Below are 23,770 nucleotides of genomic sequence, written 5' to 3' on the forward strand. Positions count from 1 at the left end.
GCCTGTTCCTCAGGGTGAGATGAATCCAGAATCATGTGTTGATACTAAGACATCATAAACGTTATCTCTGGTATCTGACTTGGCACCTTGACTTCTATAGCAGGGAAGAAAGAATGCCTGAGGAATGATACAAAATGAAACCAGGCCTAATGTCTTCTAAGGGCTCAGACCTGAATGGGGTAGTGCCGTACAACTGAAAAACTCAACGTTGAAGATAGATTTTAAAACAGTGGGGTGGTCATTTCCAAGAAAAAGTCCCGAATAATATAAATCATGCCTAATAGTTTATAGAACATGTTTTCTTCTTCCTCAATTCACATGGGTTACTAGGTACACCTTCACATAAACCACCTTTTATAAAGCAGCGTGGTTTGGGCAAAGCAACATTTCCTTTTTGGTGTTAGTTCTGACAATTTTTAGCAAGCCTCTACTAATAAAAAAAACAAGCTCTGAAATGGATTATTTGCCATACAGAAATACATCAGTGTTGATTTTTCCAGCAATGTCATGTGGCACTTATTTCCTCTCCATAGCAACAGTAATGACATCAGCAAGGGAAGGAAAAAAAAGAAAAATCTTTTCCAAACAGGGATGTGGTTCCTCTAAGCTCTGAAAATGTAGAGCCTGAGAGACCACAGGAATGAGCCCCTGTTATGGGAAGCTCCGTTTGTGCTTTTGAAAATAATTTGTCTTTTCACTCTCTGAATCTGATACCTGCCAGTGTAATTGCCTTTCCCATGGAATAAAAGCAAAGAGTGAAGTGCAAACCCGAGCAAACACCTGTTCACTACACACATCTTCATGTGTCAAAATGCCATTGCTAAGAATTACATTTTAGCAGCTTTGGAGTCAGAAAATTATGTGCTATAAAAGGAATGGCTGGTGCCAAAGTAATAAGCCAGAGCTCCCACCATATTATCCACTCTCCCCTCATTCAAAATGAGGAAAAAGGTATAGATCAAGAGAGTGAAATGAGGGAAAAGTAATTTAAGATGTGGCCCTGGCTTAGAAAACCTTGAATCATTGTGCAGAGAGGGAAAGCAAAATGAAACCTTCCCAAATTAATGAAAGGAGAAAAACTGAATAAATTTGTATGGTAATAAATGAAACTTGCAATTAACCAATGGATAGATCCTTCTATATTTTTTGTTTGGGAATGTCATGCCTATGTTCATCTCTAAACACATGTGATTTTGTGAAACAGCCTAATCAGCTCACTAATATAGCTCATTTAAGGTATTGACTCTATGATACAATATTGAGCTGATTAAACAATTTAAGAATCTTCGCAATCACAAAGAAAATTTCATTAAACAGCTGAAGAAAAAGAAAAGAGTCATACTTTATTCCTTTCCATCTATAATTGAACTTGTAGTCAAAGTAACTCTAAGTTCCTATCTGACACAGAAACTATCATATCCTAAACATGGTAGGATTCAAATCATTGTTAGTATCAGCAACATGGTGTGCCTGTTTTATTCCACATTCATCTTTATTTCACCCAAAAAATATCTGACTTTAAACCAAACTGCTTTCTATGTTCCTAAGGGAGAACAGTGATACATCTACCCTTCTTCTCCATAGAGAACAACATATGCAATGCAACTCTGTCAATCTAATGCTTGTTAACATGAGAAAGTATGGAGGGACACTGTGTTCAGACTTCTGTGCTGGCTCTGCTGAATGGTCCTTTCAACACTCCCTAATGCCAATGTGATTCCCTAAATGATGATGGCTGGCATCACCTATATCCCCAAATTACAGTGGTGCATTTCTTTCCTCTTCATGCATAATAAGGTGCTTAAGTGAGAACTACTTCTTTTATATAGGCTAGCTTTAAATCTGACAAAGTCTGGTGAGCCTGAAAATAGTACATGCTCAATAAATATATGTTGAATGAGGAAGAAGGAACAATCTATCTTAACAGATGTTTATAATGTATTACAGCATAACCTGTTACCCCTAATACACCATACTGCTGAGTCAGGTCAATATTACAAACTCAATTTACAGCATTTCTGAAAAATATTGAGGTCTATCTGTTTATCTATCTTTCTTTTATCTATCTATCTATCAGGGTTTTTATAAAAATATATCATTTCATATTATAAAGATATGTAATTGACATTTAAGAAAGTATCAAATATTGTGAAATGTATCATTTATAAAAACCCAAATATTATGGAACACCATGACTATGTTTCAGACAGTGATGCTCCACTCTGGTGATTCCCTCATCCCTAGCCCCTGCCCCTTACACTCAACAGATGCTACACTTGAAAATAACCAATGACAATAAAAGACTAATTTTGGAAAGAAATATGAACAGGTGCTAGACTTGAAAATAACCAATGACAGTGAAAGACTAATTTTGGAAAGAAATATGAAAACTTTAAAGAAGTTATTTTACAAAGCTTTGAATTGTTTCTTAAGAGGTTTCATGGTACTTTAAAACTTGTACATTAAGAGGCTATTGATCATATAACTTTATTTGCATATAATACACTTTAAATGCTGATTAAACTGTTGTGCTTGGTAACTACAAATATTTATTAGACCTGCTCATATGTATATGAAATAACTGGTCCCAAATGAAAAATATCACCAACAAACTGACCAAACTGGTAAATATTACCTACCAATTCTCAAGAATTAATTTAAAATTTTAGCATATACACTTTTAGGCAAATTAGCTGACTTAATTAGCTTACTTGGCTGACTCAATTAAATTCTTTGTTTGTTGTTTAAACTTGACTAAACATCTGAAATGAATTTAGAGAAGCATCATGTTTAATATAAAATATGTAATGCAGTCAGGTAGAAAATATTGCTTCTTGGTAGGTTAATTAGTACTATATTGTCAATATATACATTAGCGCAACTTTGCCTAAGATATATTACTCATATTTACTATTTAAAAAGAAACATAATATATCTGGATTTAAAATGTTACCATTAAGTAAATTTATTAACATAATTTGTCTTAAATTCACCTGTTTTTTAATGGTTATATTTTGAGATGAATCCCTGGTATGGAAAAATCTGTCCCTAGTTTTTTAAGGGCTTTTTATTAGCTAACTATGATTGCTCTACTTAAGCTAAGTTTTCTCCAGTCCTAAAATTTCTAGCTTAATAGAGTTAAGCTAGGATTGGGTAGAAGAATCACTCAAGTGAAAATCTTCCTAGTAGGCCACTGATGGTACAATTTTCCAGTAAAACCTAGTTTCCAGGTGGCTGCAGAACAAGAAGGTAAAAAACTTGAAGCCCATTTTTCTTCCAGTGCTTGAAGGGGGCATCTGCTGGTCCCATATGATGTTTGGGTAAGTGGGACTTGTATTTAAGTCAGCTTCATGCTCAGGGCTCAAACCTGTGCCACTGGGAGTACATGTTTGTGTATGTGGGTTGGGGGTTAGATGGGAATAGAGAAGATAGAGAGGAGATTTACAGAGTATCATTTAATTTAAAAGACATCATAAAAATACTAGTTTTCTCTTTCTACTGGTTACATTCTCAATTGTGATTCTATAGTACCCTACGGAGGTGGTACCTTTTACTTTACAAAACAGATGCATTATTGTTATTACTAAAAAGTATATTAAGTGCTATAAGAATGCTTTGCATTATTATGAGGATTTAATTCATATTTAAGTTTATTCAAAATTTTCTGCTTCCTTAGTTTAAATTAAATATTCAGAATATGGATTCACCCAATAAGTTAATTTCCTGTAATTTCTTTCTGTTTCATTTACAAAGTGGCATTTTCTTTAGTCCACATGAGAGTTACAAAAAGATAGATTGGTATAGTCATTTTGGGTATTATTTTAAAGCAAAATGCACATTTTAAAAAAGACTAGAATTATTCTGGACTCATGAAACCGAAAGAGGCCCCTAGAGATCACTTTGGCCTCTCATCCTGGTACTATAACAAGTCATTAATTTCTATGGCTGATAATTGTCTCACAGAGGATACTCAAAGGATAGAATCTGGCCAAAGTTACAAGCCCTCCAAAACGGCACAGGAACCTCTAAGCAAAAATATTCTACTTATTCCACACTTAAACTTGTAAGCTAGTACAAAGAATGTGTTGAAAGGGGTTTTTTTACTCCTTTGTTTGTCTATTTCAAAGGTTAATAAAATAACCAATGGCGTTTAAGTTAAGTTCCAGAGGCTCTACACTTCATGTATTTAAAGATTGTTAATAAGTGAATTATTAGACTTTTCAAATCTAATTATGTTTACTTTGTCAGTCCTTTTGTTACCATTTTATGTAACTCAGTAATTTTATTGCTTTACTCAAGTCTCCTTCCCAAATTTATCAGTCATCCAAAAGCAAAGCTGTTAAAAACTTCTTATTTAATAATAACTTGATGACTTTTTTCTATTTGTTTTATCTTTAGCCTTAAAATTGATGCTTATTAATACAAAACCCTTTTAGACTGACATTAAAAAGTCCTATTCCACCATCTCGAATGCTTTTTTTTCTTTTACCTGCATCAGTACCTTTTCTGTTTCCCCTGACAACCAACAGCTAGTGTTGTCATCATAAGAATCATCTTCTGTACATCTAATGCATATTTTCAGACGCCTATTCTCTGTAACTTCTCTTTGATCAAAAGATAAGTGGTTTAAAGCTCCATCTTCTAGGTGGCATCATAAATATTTTATAACCTAGTTTAATATGGAAAGGAGGCTCCTTGGTTCTTTTCTAACAGAAAGAAATGATAAGAGACTTTATCTTTCATTTCTAATTTAGGCAAACCTTTTTTGAAACAATTCATAGTGTTTTGAAAAATTTACTTGGTGTTATAAAGTATACTTATTTCAAAGCAGCTCAGTATTTTGAAAATTATTTAAAAATTCAACATTCTCTTATGGAAAAGGTACTGCATAGTATTATTCTCATTTGGTTTCTTATCTGGAAAACAATGAATACATGAAAGTTTTAACAGGTAGAAAAAAATCAATGGTTCTGAGTAATTAAGGGCCACCACTACATGCAAAACCTATATAATCACCTAAAGTTGAACACAGGGCAAAAGGACACTTGAGAAAAAAAAGTTATAATCATTACATTTTTCTTTATTAAGATGTACAGGAAGTAATACACACTCTTGTGGCAACAATAATATGTAGAGGTGTGATCCTGAAGGTCTTGAATAAGCAGGAAGAAAGGAAGCATGAAAAAGTAAGCACATGTTCTGGAGTTTATCTAAATCAATCAGTTCTAAAATCATAAAATGCTATAGTTTGCTGTAATTGTTCATAATAGAGAAAAATGTGCCTGCCATTCATTCACAAAGACAACTGTCACCTATACTCATGCCTTGTCCTAATGAAAATCATTTTAAATAGTGGAATTTGTGAAATCATACCCAATGTGTGTGGCTTCTGTCCTTCCCTCACCAGTGAATACACATCTTGCAGCCAGTATGTCACCGAAACTAACATCTACTGGGTGTTCTACAGGGTAGAAAGCCTGCAAAGAAGACAAATACAATGATTCGTTAAAATCCTCAATAAAACCCAGAACCACATGCCTTAATAACGTGAGGCTTGGGGCACCCTGGGTAGAGAGGATGAACACACACTTCACCACCCTGCTTAGAAATATTAAGAGAACTGATAAGGAAACCATCAAGTTGGAAAAGAGGTTATATACAACTTAGATATACAGTAAAGGTAGATTTAGAGATGTTTAGATCCTACAGAAACTCACAAGGGCTCTATGAGGGTTTTTTAAATTACTATCTGATTAATATTGTTTTCTCTCAAAATTGTACTAGATTCTACACACCTGTGGCAGCTGGGGGCTTTGGTGTCCAATCAGTGTCCACTGTCCATTTCTTACTCTGTAACCACTTACTACCTTACCTGCAATGAACACAAATTATAATTATATAAGGTATTAGAAAAATAAAAGGCATTATTTTTCTTATTTCAAAATAAAATATGAATATTTTCAGAACTCCAAATGCTAGGCATTTTCATGAAAACAATATGATCAAAAAACATGCAGAATTTCAAGGTATTGCACAAAATCTCTTTCACTGAAACAGATTTAAGGTCAAATATAATTTACATTTTACATTTATAGCATTAGCAAGGACAGTGGTATATCATCTAATATGTAGTTTAAAGTTCTTACCTAAATGGTGGGTGTGAACTCTGTAGGCAAAGACATGCATTGGATACTTTTTATAATGGCATGAAATATCAGAATTCACCACTGTTAGAAATGAAAACACAGAAAAAAGTCACTATTCAACTGGAAAATAACATTATTCTTGACTAAAAGTATGTATAGAGTATTCACAAGTAGCTAAGCATGGGGGTTTGAGTAAACATATACTCATATACTCAGCAGATATTAAGCACTTATTTTGTGCCAGCTACTTTACTAAGATGAGTTAAGAACCCCTTACCCTCATATTTTATTTCACTCATAAACAAAATGACTAGGCCAAATCAACAGTGAAAACATAGGCTTAATTTGATATCTTTATCACGAAATTTACACAGTTGAAAAAGCTTAAACATTTGTTTTTATTTTTAGAACAGAAGGATTTTTGAAAAATTGATTACAGATACCTAAGATAACAAGATTGACAGTTCCTGTTGAGAAGGAAACATTTCATATACTTTTCCTTCCTTGCAGACTAACACATAGTAGCTATTCAACAAACGTCTTTTAAAATAAGCCAATGAAAAGTAATGAGATCATACTTGTCATTAACTTTAAAAGATTCCCAGTAAGAACAAACAAACAATATTTAATATGACACTTTCACCAAAGGATAAGATACACTGATGAATAATATTATATTTATTCCAATAGCTTTTTGTAAGTTTAGGAGAAATCAGCTATTATTATCCCCATTTTACAAATGGAGAAATAAGCCCAGTAAATCTGTGTTCAAAGACTTGAGTTGCACCTGGATTTGCTGGCTTTTGATTCTGAATCTGATATTCTCTGCAGTAGTTTATGCCACAGTATGATATGAAATTTGTTTCTGGCATCAGAAGAATGGATGATTGATTTGTAAAATACTCAAGAATTATTCTTTAATTTGTATAACCCTCTACTTACCCATGGGCCTCAATTCTTAGCATAAAAACTGGAAAATAATAAACTACTGGCTTGGAATAATACAAAAACCTATTTTAACTCCAAGGATAATAAAGAACTGGTGTATTTTTCAGGGACTCAAAAATATTGGTCATTTCAAGTGTTTTGAAAAATATACTGTAAATCCATTCTTAAAGATTAGGTAATGAGGTAAGGGTAATTCTGAAAGATCATTACTCACCTTTCTCTCCTGCTGGTATAACAGTGTCAACAGACATCATAAGGTACATGCCAGCAATTAAAGGCTGTCTGCAGAAAACAGTAATATTTATCTCAACTATTTGCAAAGTCAAAACTATTGCCTTGGAAAAATAAGGTATACTTCAATACATTGGTCTGTAAAATATGATTCATGTGAAAATTAAAATAATATGGTAGAAGAGGTAGAATATATATTTTTTTCTGGAGAAAACTTTACTTTCTTGGGCAAATAATACACATTTTTGTGGCACAGTAAATGTGGAAGGCAGTCTCTTAGTGGCTCCTGTGATGGTTAATTGTATATGTCAAGTTGGCTAGGCTGCAGTGCCCAGTTGTTTGGTCAAGCACTAATTCAGATGTTGCTGTGAAGGTATTTTTTAAGAAGTAGTTGATATTTAAAACACTGACTTTGGGTAAAGCAGATTATGGTCCACAACGTGGGTGGGTCTCTTAAGGGAAAAGACTAAGGTCCCGGGAAGAGGAAGGAATTCTGCCTCCAGACTGTCTTTGGACCCAAGATTGCAATATTGATTCCTGCCAGGATTTCCCACCTGCCAGCCTGCCTTGAATATTTCAGACTTGCCAGATCGGACAACTGTGTGGGTCTATTCCTTAAAGTAAATCTCAATTTCTCTTTCATTCTCTCTCTCTCATACATTCTGTTAGTTCAGTTTCTCTGGAGAACCCTGATCTATACAGCTCCCAAAGACCCACAGCTCTGACATTCGTGCCCTTGTCCAATCTTCTTCCCTTGATGTGGGCTGGACCTAGTAACCAGACCCAGTACTTTGTTATTTCTAACAAACGGAATATAGCAAAAATGACTTCTTTTTCTTCTCCACTGGGTTCAGAGTATGAAGATTTGTTGTTAACTATTTTCTTCACCTATCAGGCTTATACATTATATTCAGTAACTTCTGAAATGAGGATACAAAATGACTCTCTGGCTTCCATCCTGCTCACCCTCTTGCTTTCTCCCTTGCTAGCTGTGATGGACACCAGCTGCCATGCTGTGAGCTGCCCTGTTTAGAGCCCACACGGGGAGGAAAGGAGGGAGTCCTCCAGCCCACAGCCAGCAAGGAATTGAATCCCGTCAATAGCCACACGAGAGATCTTGGAAGCGAATCCTCCTCGATCAAGTCTCCAGATGGCTGAAACCCTGGCCGAGACTTTGACTGCAGCCTTTGTGCGAGACTGCCAGCCCTAGCACCTAGCTAAGCTGTGCCCAAATTCCTGAGCCACAGGAAAATGAGACAATAAATATTCATTGTTTTAAGCCACTACGTTTAGAATAATTTGTTATACAGCAATAGTGGTTTTAAGCCACTACGTTTAGAATAATTTGTTATACAGCAATTGTTTTAAGCCACTACGTTTAGAATAATTTGTTAACAAATAGAATAATTTGTTATACAGCAATTTGTTAACTAGCACAGTGGATTTCCCACTTTTAAGCTCTTGAAGATCTTAAAGTTGTCACTCAGCTAGGATAACAGTAGTACTTACGGCAGGCGTGTAAGGTGTAAGGAAACACCAGAGCAGTCTTTGTGATTATCTGAAAACACACACACAAAATACACATCTTAAATATAAAAATGTGAAAAATGGATTTCAAACTAAAAATGTTAACTAATCACAACCCAATACTACATAAAAACCCTACATACTTCATTTGTATGGTGTTTTATAGTTTACAGAGTACTCTCATATTCATGAAATCCATTTATTTCCAATGTATCCCAGAGCAACAACAAAACTATCATTTCAAGCAGTCTGTAGCTTTTTTTCTTGACTCATCAAACTGACTAGTTATCTGCTTTCCTGCAGATACACTAAATACTAGTCATAAGCTCACAGAAGAAAGCTGTGGCTTCTCTCTATGCATTACCTGTATTGTTGAAACATCCAGAAAAGTTTGTGAACTGAATGGTTTGTTCCATGGGGCTCCAAACAACTAGCTTTTCTACTTTTCAAGAACTGAAGTAGTCCATAATTTGGGCTTTCAAGATATAACCATTTTTTAGAGTCTGTAATGTCTCAAATTTATGTATAGGGATCACCTTATTTGGTTTCTACGCCTCGTTCATTCCCACCTTCTAAACAGGAACCTGATGTTCATTCTTTTTACACCCTAACTTCAGTTGAGAGCTGCTAAGTATCTGCATCTTTGCCAAGGACACATCAGAGACCTCTTACAAATCTTCTCTCTTCTTTCTTCGTCTTCTCCAAATAGAAAGAAGGTAAAAATTTAAATTACTCATTCAAATTCTGATCTCTTTTGAAGTTGCTGATCTCTAACCACAGAGACCATGAAGAGTAACTCAGACTTACTCATTCCTTCCATTTCTGTATATGTTAAATCCTTTCTATTTCACATTTTATTCTAGTAATTATAAAACTCTGTATCTCAACTTTAAGAGTTGATTTTAATGTAACTATTGTGTATGTGTGTGCAAGATTGATAGATTTATATGAGAAATTAAGAAGTGAAGTATACTGGACTTCCTTGGTGGCGCAGTGGTTAAGAATCTGACTGCCAATGCAGAGGACACGGGTTCGAGCCCTGGTCCGGGAAGATCCCACATGCCACGGAGCAACTAAGCTGGTGTGCCACAACTACTGAGCCTGCGCTCTAGAGCCCATGAGCCACAACTACTGAAGCCCGTGCGCCACAACTATTGAAGCCTGCACGCATAGAGCCCGTGCTCCGCCACGAGAAGCCACCACCAAGGAGAAGCCCGCGCACCACAACGAAGAGTAGCCCCCACTTGCCACAACTAGAGAAAGCCCGTGTGCAGCAACGAAGACCCAATGCAGCCAAAAATAAATAAAATAAAATAAAATGAGAATAGTGGAAAGTATACCATTAATTCATACCAAACGAATTCTAAACTCCAGAGACTCACCTAATTAGCTTGGTTGTTTTCAGAAAACATTTCTCCTGTATATAAACAATGTCATATCTATCTTCTAAGGCTATTTTGAGAAATGGTACTCATCCATTCATTCAGTTAATATTCACTGAGCAATTGCTATACTCAGGCGCTGTTCTACACAATGGGGATTCAGTGAAAAACAGTATGTTCAAAATTCCTGCTCTCATGGTGCTTATGCTCTAATGGAAGTGGAGGAGATAGGGAAATGGGGTAGGTGGGACAGGGAAAAACAAAACACCAAATACATAAACATGATAATGTCACACAGTGAACTCAACAGGATAATATGACACTGGGTAGCTTTTTTATCTACTGTGGCCCAGGAAGGATATGGTGGCCAAGAGGCTGGAGACTGTCCAGGCCATGCAGAGTGTGTTAAGAGCCTGGGTTTTATTTTCTGTCTGCAAAGAAGCCACTGGAAGATTTTAAGCAATGCAGGACAGGATCATATAAGGTGTCCACCTAGCACATTACCTAGCACTTACAGATTACTCACTAATTACTTAATGTCGGATTTTGTAATTTTTTGTTTTAATTAACAATATCAAGTGAGAGCTTGTTTTCTCCCTACCATGTCCATCCAAGCAAAAAGTTCTATGTACAATGAGAACTGTCTCTTGGTTTTACATTATATCCTTGTGTTGAAAGAATCAAGTTAATCACATTTTGATATCCAACTTGGCTGATTTTCTTTACCATGACTTAAAAAAAAAGTAAATGGGAAAAATAAATAAGTTAACACATTTCAGGAACTATTAAATAAGTTTATTATTAAAGCTGAAATGTGTCACCAAATTAAGAGTAGCAGGAGTGTTACTAATAGTAACATGCCAGCTATTGCCAGTAACAAGGCATCTTCCTGTTAATGTTCTTCATTAGAACTGTCTAAATTGAGTAGATTTTTAGTCAAAGAAAAGCATGAAAATAAGTCAAAAACAAATTTTAATTTGAAGACATTTTCTAAGCACACATCAAAGTTTTCTCTAAATTAAATAATAGCAAATAGCCAATTAAATAATTTCTATATAATTGTTGTCTGTTTGATTCCCTGTAGAGATTAAAAAGTGAGCCACAGTCTCACCACTCCAGTGCAAAGTACCAGGTTTTCTTTTGATCCCACATGTTTATCAACTACATGCCATATTCTGTAAGAAAGTCAAGGATATCACACAATAATAACAAATCAGCTAAAAACTCAAGTAGTAATATGAGATGTTCAACACATTCTGGAGAAAAATATACTGAACTTCTGACTTAATGTATTATAACATAATGACTTTGGGGAAAACTGAATTTTAGAGACTCTAAGTTTTGTCTTAGAGAATGTAAATCTTATATGGGTAGAGGGCTGGTGAATATACACAGATTCAAAGTGAAAATCTTACCTGTTTTACAAAAAACTCCAGAAATCAAAATATACAGAAGGAAAATTAGTGAAGAAATACACTTAAGAGCCACCCTAAATAAGAGTTGTTTACATCAAATTTATCTTGTCAATCTGATCCACTGAGTCAGCAAAAAACGAGGCATTCTAAAAACTGCTGTGTGCATGTGTGCCTGTGTGTATGAGTGTGTACATACTATGCTTTACATTTTATATAATCATCATTATTTATCCATGGGGTAATAGAATTACACTACTAACTGTGTGACCTGAGGAAATTCTGTTACTTAGTAATGGATAACATTTTTTTTTTTTTTTTTTGCGGTACGCAGGCCTCTCACTGTTGTGGCCTCTCCCATTGCGGACCACGGGCTCCGGACGCACAGGCTCTCAGCGGCCATGGCTCATGGGCCCAGCCGCTCCGCGGCATGTGGGATATTCCCAGACCGGGGCATGAACCCGTGTCCCCTGCATCGGCAGGCGGACTCTCAACCACTGCGCCACCAGGGAAGCCCATGGATAAACATTTTAACGATGATACTTTAGTAGAGCAAAATTCTAGGAGTTATCACAAAGTAAAGAAAATATTTATAAAGCATATTCATATACATTTTAGACATCATTTCAGTCTATTGCTATTTCATAGAGTCATTATTCCAAAATCAAATTTTATTATTGTAAATCATTGTGATTTCTTCTAGTTCGACTTTCTACAGTTTGACCTAAAGAGCCCATGTGTTTGTATATATACATAGTGAGAAGTCCCAGCAGGAGCAACTTGAACTCCCTCAAACAAGGCTGTCTCGAAGTCTGGAGGGCTCTCGGACCACAGCTATTCCTATAGCAAGTGGCAGCTTTGGAGAGAAGCATATTTCAGTCGAGTGTTTGGTGTGAAGATTATGACCTTTTAACTCCAACATGATCTTTACCACAGTGATGCATTATTATTTCCATAACCTCCACACTGATCTTCCTTCTGGTGAACTCAGAAACTTCAGCTAGTTTTGCATATTTTACTGATGATTTCCCAGTGTGCTCTGACTTGCTTGCCCTTCTATTGTAACACAGTGCTTCAGCCACAAGATATGAAGCCTCATAAGAATTAATTCATTTCAATTCACTAGGCTATAAATGAAATCTGTCTCTTAAAATGGATGAGACTTTAAAGGTTTACTACCATAAAGAAACACATCAGTGCTTCTGCTAATATTTTACCACATAAGATGAAAAACAAAATCAGAACTGAGATAGTTAAGAAACAGAGAAAATGAACTCAGAGTATCAAAATCATATGCTGGCTGAAAAAGCTAGTCAAAAAGACTAATTCTGTGACTAGAATAAAAGTAAACAAAAGAGAGGAGAGGAAATAGATGGGAAAATTAATGCAGAGCCGAAGAACCAGAGAAATGGAATCCCACAGCTTAAATAAAGATCGGACAGGAGTGAGTGAAATAACTAAAATGGCCTGAAATCACAGGATTGAATTTGTCCTAATGAAAGGTAGAACAGGAAATGAGGACTATTCCCTGATTTATATTTCAGCATAAATATTGTACATTTACAACATACAATATGTAAGATTTGTTGGGTGGAAAGTTTGGAATTAATTTTTACATTTTCATCACACACAGTTATTTGACCATAGTGCTTTACAAGATCATGACCAGTTTCAACTAGGTGCTCAATGAGTTCCTTTGTTTAAAACGAGCAGGATCTAGAAAGTTATCTATTTAATACTTGGTAGATTAGTACTCGTGATCAATATTGATACCACTAAGAAACTCCAGTCTATAAATGAGACAATCTATAATATGTAAAGAATGTAGCACTCTATTTGGAGCATAGAAAAAATCCAATAAATATTAGTTCTTCTTCTTCTTATTGGTAGATTCCAAAAAATTTCAGCACATGAATATTTTACTTTTAAGAAATATATTTTCATAGTTATAGGTCAGGAATTTCTTTAACTGAAGAAACTAAAGCACATCAAATTTTTCCAACTTAATAACAGGAATAGAAAAAAGGGGGAAAACATGGGAATATTAAATGAGTAAGGAGACAGTTAAAAAAGGAATTAGAATTGAAATGGTATGTTAAACATATTGCACAAAATAGATATTTTCAAAATGTAAATAGAAATGCTGATTCAGAAAGGTATGACCTAGGGAGATACAGAAGAGAGTCATCAGTGATATAGTGAAATTGTAGTAAGACATAAACATCACGGTCTGGCTAAAATGAAATTCTTGGATTAGGGACAGTAGGATCTCAAAGAAGTTGATAATACATTGTTTCAAAGGCCTTCCATGACTTTTAGCAATAAAGCTCCCTTTCACCAGACTCAAGACAACCTGCTTCTTTCTGAGTTCTGGGTCAGAAGAAGTTAGTTCAACAGGATTCTGTGTTTGTAGAAAAAAGAGTGAGGCAATTTTTATATTGATACTGCAATTGTTTTTTTAATCTATGTTTATTCATTTATCCTGTACAGCTATCATTATGCAAAAATTCTGACAACTCTTCTTTCCAGGTATCTTTGTTTTATTTTAGTCTTCTGCTTCAAAAACAGATTGTTCTTTCACTGTACTGGGCTATAGGTGCACTCTCTCTCCAAGGTATACTGGTGAATACTTGACTTTTAGCTATTAATGTTCTGTGTTTACAGATCTTTCATGATTGCTGTTCTCTTTCAGTGAGAAATACTTTTAGCCTGATTGATTTCAAGATATAATGATGAAACTTCATTCACCAGATAGGTATCAGATGACACTGGGAGGTATATTTCATTTTATGTCATTACCGTCCAGTATAATGTCATATGTATGTACTAGAAGTTTTTATAATGGTAAAGATATTAACAGTGAATCTCTTAATGAGAATCATTTTTAAAAAGAAATGTAAAATCAAGTCTAATAATGCCTTAGAAGCGTATCATGGCATAGGAGGGTACTGCAGTACTGTAGGTTGAGTGGTAAGACTTCTGAAGAGTAGTCTGATGATGAAAGAAACAAGTATTTACAGACACTGGATGAAACTTGAAAATAGCACTCAACCCAAATCTAATCTTGAGTAAGATGAAAACTGGATGACCACTCGCTCCACAAGGGTCTCAGTTTCTCTTTTTTGAGAAATTGCTCTCCTCTGCTTAGGCAGAGATGTATAACCACAGCAAGGTATTTTATCAAATATATAGACTCATAGAATTTCAGAACTGGAAGGGACCCTGGAGATGAAGGAGTTCAAATCTTGCACTTTATAGACAGGGGAAAAGAGGCTACCGAGACTGGGTGTTGGCCAAAGCAATTCAGCTCACTGGTGACACACCTGGGTATCAAAACTAATTCTCGAATGTTAGTATTTAGTAAACATTATTTACGTAAAAAAAAGAGTTCTATTTCTTAGAGACTTCCAAAGCATTTTATCTATGAAATGTCCTGAAGTTAAAATAAAGGAATTAAGCAAGAATTGATAAGTAACCAGTGGTACTTAAGGATATCCACTTAAGTAGGAAGTACATTTCTCTTAATGTGAGGTGAATGCATGGGATATGAGGTTATCCATTCCATACTATTTAGCTTGCTTTTCTAATAATAGCTTTTAGTTCCTGCCTGGATTCATAGCTAAGTAGTAAAGTAAGTATGTAGAATAATGCATGATAATAACCTATTACATCTTAGGTCCTTAGAAGTCTGTTGATCTCTCCTAATCTTTCCCTCAAGAGATACACTTCATGAGCTCATCTTGTCCTGGTTGTTTCCTGCTTCAATTAAAAAAAAACAGGTTAATCATCAATCCTGAGGGAACCAATGTGTTGTTATACACTACATCCCACTAACTGGAAAAGTCCTTCAGAAAGACAGTTGTAGAGTGGATTTTAATTCACTGCACTCTCCTCAGAAGATAAAGATAAAGGATAAAGCACACCCATTATCTACTATCCCACCCACAGTTTTAGATGATGGACCCTTTCCTTATGGAAGTACTGAAAAAGCATGCCTGGAACCATTGCCAAGTCTTATGAAAAACAAAGAAGTAACATCTTTAATAATAAAAATGTATTTTAGGAAATTTATGAGCAAACAGTAAACTGTATCATACCTTTCCACCCTCTCAGAGTGTTCTGACATAATTTAAACACCATCTTCTTGACTTTCTGCCTATCTTGAATTAACAGACAAGAATGAATCAAGGATATAATACACACCAATATTTTTTCAATAATATATGTACACAGATTTTGTAATAACTATTTGACCGTTAAGCTGGTTTGATCTTTACCTTATGGTTCTTTGTTCTGAATTAACAACATTAAATTGATGGGACAGATCAATTGATGGCACTTTGCTGAGATTAAATCATGGCTCCCAAGGTGACGAAGAATAGGAGATTACCTGGGGATTCATTTCTATAGTCAGGAAAAATTTCATAGAGTCAAAATTACTTGGAAAATCCCATAGGAGAGTGGAGAGTGAGGTCTCTTAATAGATCGAACACAGCCAGTTTTCTTGGCACTGGAGCAGATGGCTGTCAGTTTTGTCCGTTGGGCCATGTTGTTTTTAAAAAATGTTATTTCTATATAGTTGGACTGTGTTGTTATATAAGAAAGGTTATTTCTGTACATTTGAAACCCTGCAGCAGCAGAGAGACGGACACAAGCACAAGAGGCAAATAGGAAACCGCAGAGGGAATAGCAGATAAGGGTCTCGCGTTCATTCTGGGTACAGGCACACTGAATGAAACTCTGGTTTTAATGAAGGTAAGACACAGTTCCTTTATTGTTTTTTGGTACCACTGGATTATAAATGCAGGTCCTAGAGTCACTTAACAGTACTCAGTAAAAAGATGATTCTCCAAATTAACCAGAAAATGCATATATTAAAGTGTTTTGTTAGAGTTTCCTCAAAACAAATTCTCAGTCACCAAATTTCTCCTAGAGAAATCACTGAAAACATATTTTCGTATGAGGACTCTCCAGTTACAGATACATTGATATAAAATAGTCTCCACTCAAAAAGCACTAACACCTTAAGCTGTCATGGCAAACGTGCATCTGCTTAGCAAATATAACTGAAATAGGTGCACTGTTAATACATGACACAAACTGCACAGAGGTTTTCCTGGGGGCTGCTGAAAGCTGGCTTAGCAGACAAGCCTTGGTGCTAAATAAACCAGCACTACCAAAAAAAAAAAACTTCAAAAAAGAATTCCTTTTGAAGCTGTCACTGCAGTGAGTTAGCCTCTTTTGATTTTGTACTCACTGCTGTGGGACTAGAAATTACTAGCTTCCATTTGTCCTGTGGCAAGGAAGAGAAAATGCATTTTATCCATCCTGCAAGAAGACGACTTTCACAAATGATGGCCTGTGCTGTTCCCAAAAGAGATCAAATGGAAGGCAGGCAGGCAGGCTCACCAACGAGCTTTTATAATCGCTCTGTGTGTGGAGAATGTTGCGGCGAGACTAATGTCAGAGCACTTTCCTCTTTCCATCTTTTATGAATGCAAAGAAAAGAATCCATAGTGAAGCTTATGATTTATACTATTTCTTCTCTCAGAATTATGAGCCTGCTCCAGAATCATACTTCCAAGAAAGTAAAATTAAAAGAAAAAAACCCACGAATCCTAGGTAAATACAGAATTTTTTAAAACGTGGCAGTTTTTTTTTTTAAATTATATTAGCACTTTAATATCTATGCTTTTCAAGGTGGAAGTGAAAGTTATTAAACACTTGACATGGTGATTACTTCTTTTTTAAAAAAATTTTTCAATTTTATTTATTTTTTTATACAGCAGGTTCTTATTAGTCATCAATTTTATACACATCGGTGTATACATGTCAATCCCAATCTCCCAATTCATCACACCACCACCACCACCCACCCGCCGCTTTCTCCGCTTGGTGTCCATACATTTGTTTTCTACATCTGTGTCTCAATTTCTGCCCTGCAAACCGGTTCATCTGTACCATTTTTCTAGGTTCCACATATATGTGTTAATAGAGTTTTTAAATTAATGATTGTTTTTTGAACTTTTCGTTGAACTATATAATATACAGAAAATTGCACAAATCAGAAGTTACAGCTTCAGGAATTTTAAAAAACTAACACACTCCTGTAACCAGCACCCAAATCAAGAAGCAAAAACCCTCCACTTGTGGCCCCTTCCTGAGGCATTAAGTTTTAAATCTTTATTTTGTGTACACAGCATATTTAAACATTTATTTGCCTTTCCGAAGGTGCTGTCTTCTGGCACCTTTAACTAGCTTGTCCACTAGCTTCATGGGCTTTGGTCGGCAGTTTTTAAAATACTATATCTGACTACTAAGAGTTATTTTATTATTTCCCCTTTCTCTCAGTGAAAAGTCCTATCAACCACTTTTTACTTCTGCATCTCAGTTTTTAATATATATTCATTTTTTAATTGAAAGTCTAAGCTTTCTTTTGCATTCTCCCAATTATTGTCTGTTCTCCCTACTGAGGGCAGAATGTAACTGCAAAAGTCTAGGAACCACAGTAAAGGTACCAGAAGAATAAGTAATGGAATGAAAAGGAACTTTAAGAGTTTTAATCAAAGAAACTTTTAAATTCAGTTTGAAATATAAAGCTAAAAATCATATTTCTCATATAAAATGCTCTATTATGAATTTTTGAATTGTCTGGAGGATATTTTTTATATACATAAAAGGTTTACCTTTCACCCCCTTTGGAATTCTCAACTACTTTGTGCAACAGTATATTCTCCATCTTTTATTTAACTTAAACCGCTAAGTGCTCATGAATGATAAGCGAAGAGAGGGTAACCTAGTGGCAATAACATCCTGTTTTGTTTTGCAAACAGGAAGTTTATAGTCTGCAAAAGCGGTAATTTAATTGGAATATATGCTTTTTGAAGCTCAACCTAAAATCAGTGGCTGTATTTTCAACCCAATTATCTTCATCAGCTTAAAATACTATATCGTGTACTGATTTTGGTTCTTCAATGAAAAAATAAATTCGAAGTAGCTAATTTACATATAATTATGCATGCACGTAGTCCTCGGTATTAATTAGGAAATATACTTTGAATATTATAGCTCATATATTTGACTTGGCATTAATTTTCAGTCATTCAATATGTTTACATTGTAATTGGTATGAGGATTAATAAAGTTAATCTTCATAAAGCACTTGTGAGTTGAGAAGTAGTATGGAAAACACTGAAACTGCTCAGTGACCCAAATTATCTCTCAAAATTCCCTGAGACCTTAAGCAAATCTTCCTAATGTAAGATAAAGGGTTTGTTTAGAAGGGTTTGCAGTTACTGCTCAGATTTTATTCTCCTTTCTGTTATTATAGGTGATAGATACATTACACTTAAGTTGGGGAAACAAGGGTAAGGAATACTTGCAAAGAAATGGAGCTAGAAAAGTGTTGGGTAGGGGAGATATCCGTACAAGAAGACAGCCTCTGGAAAATTTTCAAAGATGGAGAAAAGAAGAATTAATATAGAATGAGAAGAAACAGGGAGCAGGACGAAGGGTTTCCAAATGGGATGAAGAGGAGAGCAATGTTTCGTTGGCAGAAAGAGGGAGGTTAGAAGGGTCTCTTCCAGGCCTAAGGAAGGTTGGATTTTATTTTTCTAACAGTTATTTTATAAATGTCATGAGATGTCATATTTGAATGGTTTTCATCAAATGTCTTTTTGGTCACATATTTAGTTAGGGTATCTCATTTTACACGTAAGACAGTCAACTAACATAAAAAAGGAATTAATAGAAAATAGGAAATAGAATGTACAAATCCTAGCCTCTCTAATGACTTCCGTCTTTTACCGTACTTCCTAGAACACAGTAAACAAACGTAAACATGCCAAAGCAATGAGGGGATTAGTGAGGGACAGGGTGTGGAAACCAGCCTGAGTATTTGTGGAGTGTGTGAAAAAATGCCTTGGATCTCCTAATTTTGATGTGAACCCATGAGCAAGTAACTTTATTTTTCCTCTTAATTTCTTTTGGTTAAAAAATAAAATATTATCCGCTATTAATTTAAATGAAAGTAATTAGTTAATGATTATGTACCCTGACCAGTTTAAAAAAAAGAGTTAATAATTAAGGGTGATTAAAAAATCATGAGCTGCAAAGGGGTAAATGAAGGTAAAGTATAAGGTTGTCTCAAAAACAACTAGAAAATAAAAGCGAAATGTGAGAAACTAAATAGTATTAGGGAAACTTTTTTTCCCTAGAAGACATCACTTAAGCTAAACATTATATTGTTCAATGTTACATTGCTCTAAAAAGTACATTTTAAGGAAAAAAGGACATTCTGAATATATTCTTTAAAAAGCAATAATACTGCAGTGCTTTACATATCTTTTCATAACCAAATGAATGAAAATGCAATTCCTGATACTTAATGACCATATTTAGGTATTAAAATAAACAGGTGTCCCATGGAATGAATGAGATGAATAAGGACCATTAGTCCTCCAAACTGAAGATGATTAACAGAATTGAAATGCAGGAAGCTAGAGAATCAGGGAGCTTACACTGGCAAAAGCCAAAAAATATTTCAGGATAATAGCCTTCTTTTGGATCATTTGAGAGGCACTGAATAGTCCTAAAATCATTCCCATGACTCACAACAAGCTGCTTGTGTATAATTAAGGTTAGAGAAGAACATGAAGAACATCCTATTATAATTCTTCTGAAATCAGTGGGATTATCAAGTAACCTGGTGTAGAAATATCCCTACATAAGGGAAGTGGATTCCTTCATACATCAGAATGAAAAGGCATAAATGAGATGAGGTAAGCAACTCCAATCTTTATTCATATTTATTCTATTGTGCAAGGATAATTTCATTCCTCTTCCTTCCTAGTGGTTCAAAGGATTTTTAGAAGGACTGACTCCATTATTTGTTTTATATAGTTAGGACATGAACTTTGATAAACTACACATTAGAAATTCAACACAAATTAAATTCTTTTAGCTTTTAATACCATTGGACTAGTAGCTATACCACCTCTGGCAAGTCACTTAACCTTTCTGAGTATCAATTTCCATTTCTGTAAAATAGAGGGGCAGGGCTAGATGGTCCCTTCCAGTCACACTGCTCTCCTTCTATCACTCCAAAGACTCAGTCTCTGTGTTAAAAACAAGTGCTTTAAAAATGAATTAGTACATAACACATAAGATGTACGGTTTTTACTATTTTCAGAAGAAAAGGAAATCAAAGTCATGGTTTTGTTTTCAATAATGCCTTTTCAGCCATGTTGCAATCTCTTCCCTTTATCTGAAAAGGCCTAAGAGGCTGTGGAATTTCATGCAGGTTGAATGTTACCTTCTTGCCAATCATATCTCTCTCCGAGTTGGTCTCATGGTCTCTGCCTTTCATTTTCTAGTCCCTGTCACCCCATATATTCCACTTAAAAATCAAAAATGTAAAAAAATGGAAGGATATAACTTATTTTTGTTCATTGTTCAAAAAGGTTTATCTAGATTAAGTGTCAAGAAGGAAGATTTGCACCCCTATACATGAAGAGGAGTGTGTCCAAGAAAGTCATATATGCGTTGTGTCGTCTACCATAATAGTAAAATAGCATTTTAAATCCAAACACCAAATTTTGTGAAAAACTTAAGAATAAATATAAACTCTCCTACAAATTTCTAAGTGAAATAAAAAAGTGCTAGAATAACCAGACAGTAAGGGCATTTTCTTCTTTCAAAGCACCCCTTTTCTTAGGAAGATTGGGATTTAATTATACTTATTTTGATAAATGCAAATTATTCTGCTCATGTCCCAAGCCCCAGGAGATTTCCCTGATACACCTGTAGTACAGGAAAAAAAAAATGTAGAAGTAACTTCAATCCTCTAGGAAACTTTGCTCCTCAGTTGTCAAACTTTAGTTTGCATAAAAATCAACTGGGGAGCTTGTTAAAATTTCAGAATGCTGGGCTCAGTGATGTGCTGGTAACACACAAGCTCTCCAAGAAAAATATGCATGCGTGTGTAAATATACATTTATTATAGTTCTACTAATATAAAATGTGTGTAGGACATAATTTACAAACAATAATAAAATAAATAATATTCTTTATCATAAATTCCATATAACCAGTTGAATTTCACAGAATTATTTCCTTAATTTTGTTTTCGTTTTTTGATTTTTTTTAAAACCAGATAGAAAGTTTACTTCTGATTCACATTAAAGTCCAATCTTATAGGAGTCCAGTGAGGTGGGGCTTGATGATCTTCTAGGGATCTGTCTGTATTTTTGCTTTCTCCCCTAGGATATTGCCCTCTTCTGCAAAGCCAAAGTTGGCTCACCACCACCATGTCTAAATGAATGCCCCTTAGAAGTGGAAAGAGCTATGTCCTTAATTTTTCCTTAATTTTTCTCTAGCCAATCTATGGTTATAACTGACTAGTGAGTCGTTTGGACAAGAATGTTTGTTGATATCCTTGTTTATTGAAAAACAAAGATATATGTTGGAACTGTACTTGCTCGTCAACAAAGTGAGCAAAATCTTTGCAGTACTGGATAGTAGTTTTTGAATACTTAAAAAAAAATTTCTTCAAAATTTTTGGCTATTCACAGTAATCAGCATTACTAATATTTTTTTCATTGTTTTCTTAAATCTAAACAACCAACAAAATAATTTATGAAGCACTGATTTGTAGCATTTTTCAATTTCGATGGTGTAAATTTTCCCACTACAGTTAATTTCAAGCTACCAATGTGACATTACTGAACACTGGGTTGGAAAGACACACTATTTTATAGTGTTTCCACGATACAGATACAATAGACATAAATACCCCCCAGAGCAAAGATAGTAGTAAAGTGTAGTAAAATAGTTAGGGAAGGATGACCTTTGAGTATTTATTGCCTTTATTTTTAATCAGGGCTATACTTAACAATCAGCTCACTAACTATCTGAAAATTAGCAATTGGCTCTTACGGGTCAATATGAATCAGCTCTAGTACACCACTGCCTAACCTCTACTTTTTGTGCATTTGATTCAGTAGGTCTGGTTGGAACCAGGAATTTTCATTTTAAAAAGCACTCCAAGAAGATTCTGGCACAAGTAGTACACAGATCAGATTTTGACTGTACATGGACTATGTACTATAGAGGTAATTCTATTAAGAACTTCCAGCTAATTCTAATCCTTTTAATGAAACAGTAAGAGGAGTTCCTTGGTTTAAGTAAACACTGGGCAAAATGTTTTAACTGTGAAAACATCTAGTGCAGGTAAGGATATGAGGTTTGCTCATTCACTATGGATTGTAAATTGGAAAAACTGTTGCATCAGGTAATTTGGTGGAATCCGTTAAGGTTTCAACACTCCATAACCCCCAAATCCCATTTCTAAAAATCTACGCTGCAGTAGCAATACATGGTTACCTAAAACATTTCTAACGTTAAAGTTCACTGCAGTATTGCTTGTAATAACAAAAAACTCAGAACTTAAACGTCTTTAATGGGGAACAGGATATATAAATTATAATATATCCACACAACAGAATACTAGGCAGTCATTATAAATAATGAAAGAGCTTTCCATGTGCTGCCTTAGAAATCCCAGAGTACGTTGTTAAATTCAAAACAACAGCAGATGCAGATCTGTGGAGAGTGTGATCTGAATTTTGTCCAAAAAAGAAAAGAAGTGCAGATATACATACATATCTGTGCTTTCTGTGAGTATAATATAGAAATGCTGGGATAAGCATATGAAAACCTGGCAGATATAAATTCAGTTACCTGGGGGTTGGGGTTGGGGTAGAAGGAAGATGGGATTGAAGAAGGTATATTATAGATTTTTTTTCTTTTGAATCCATATACCTTTTCTTCAATAGCTTTACTGAGATATAATTTACATACGTTACAATTCACCCCTTTAAAGTGTACAATTCAATGGTTTTTTAGTATATTCACAGATCATATGTAACTGTCACCTCACATTATAGATTTTTAAATAGTTAGGTATTGTGAGTAACTTTTGTACTTTTCTTTTTAATGGCTTTTTGTATTTTCCAAAAAATGAAAAATAAAGTTTGGGATAGATTATTTTAATGGGAAAATATTCAGATATATCCAGAGTCCTCCAATCCTTGTTAGTATTTTAACCAATTAACTCAAGTATTAA

At 34.8% G+C, this 23,770-nt stretch overlaps 1 protein-coding gene across 18 annotated transcripts in view; it reads right to left on the reverse strand.

Moving 5' to 3' along the window:
• PAM (peptidylglycine alpha-amidating monooxygenase) overlaps positions 1 to 23,770 on the reverse strand; it is a 280,689-nt gene that overhangs the window by 56,570 nt on the left and 200,349 nt on the right. For all 18 annotated transcript variants that reach the window (XM_060009091.1, XM_060009096.1, XM_060009095.1 and 15 more), the window contains 5 exons: positions 8,835 to 8,883; positions 7,309 to 7,376; positions 6,147 to 6,227; positions 5,796 to 5,872; positions 5,374 to 5,477 (listed from right to left, as the gene is read on the reverse strand). In XM_060009091.1, coding sequence (XP_059865074.1) covers positions 5,374 to 5,477; positions 5,796 to 5,872; positions 6,147 to 6,227; positions 7,309 to 7,376; positions 8,835 to 8,883 — 379 coding nt within the window. The remainder of the gene's footprint in view (positions 1 to 5,373; positions 5,478 to 5,795; positions 5,873 to 6,146; positions 6,228 to 7,308; positions 7,377 to 8,834; positions 8,884 to 23,770) is intronic.

This window comes from Delphinus delphis, chromosome 3 (assembly GCF_949987515.2).
Source record: "Delphinus delphis chromosome 3, mDelDel1.2, whole genome shotgun sequence".
NCBI lineage: Eukaryota > Metazoa > Chordata > Mammalia > Artiodactyla > Delphinidae > Delphinus > Delphinus delphis.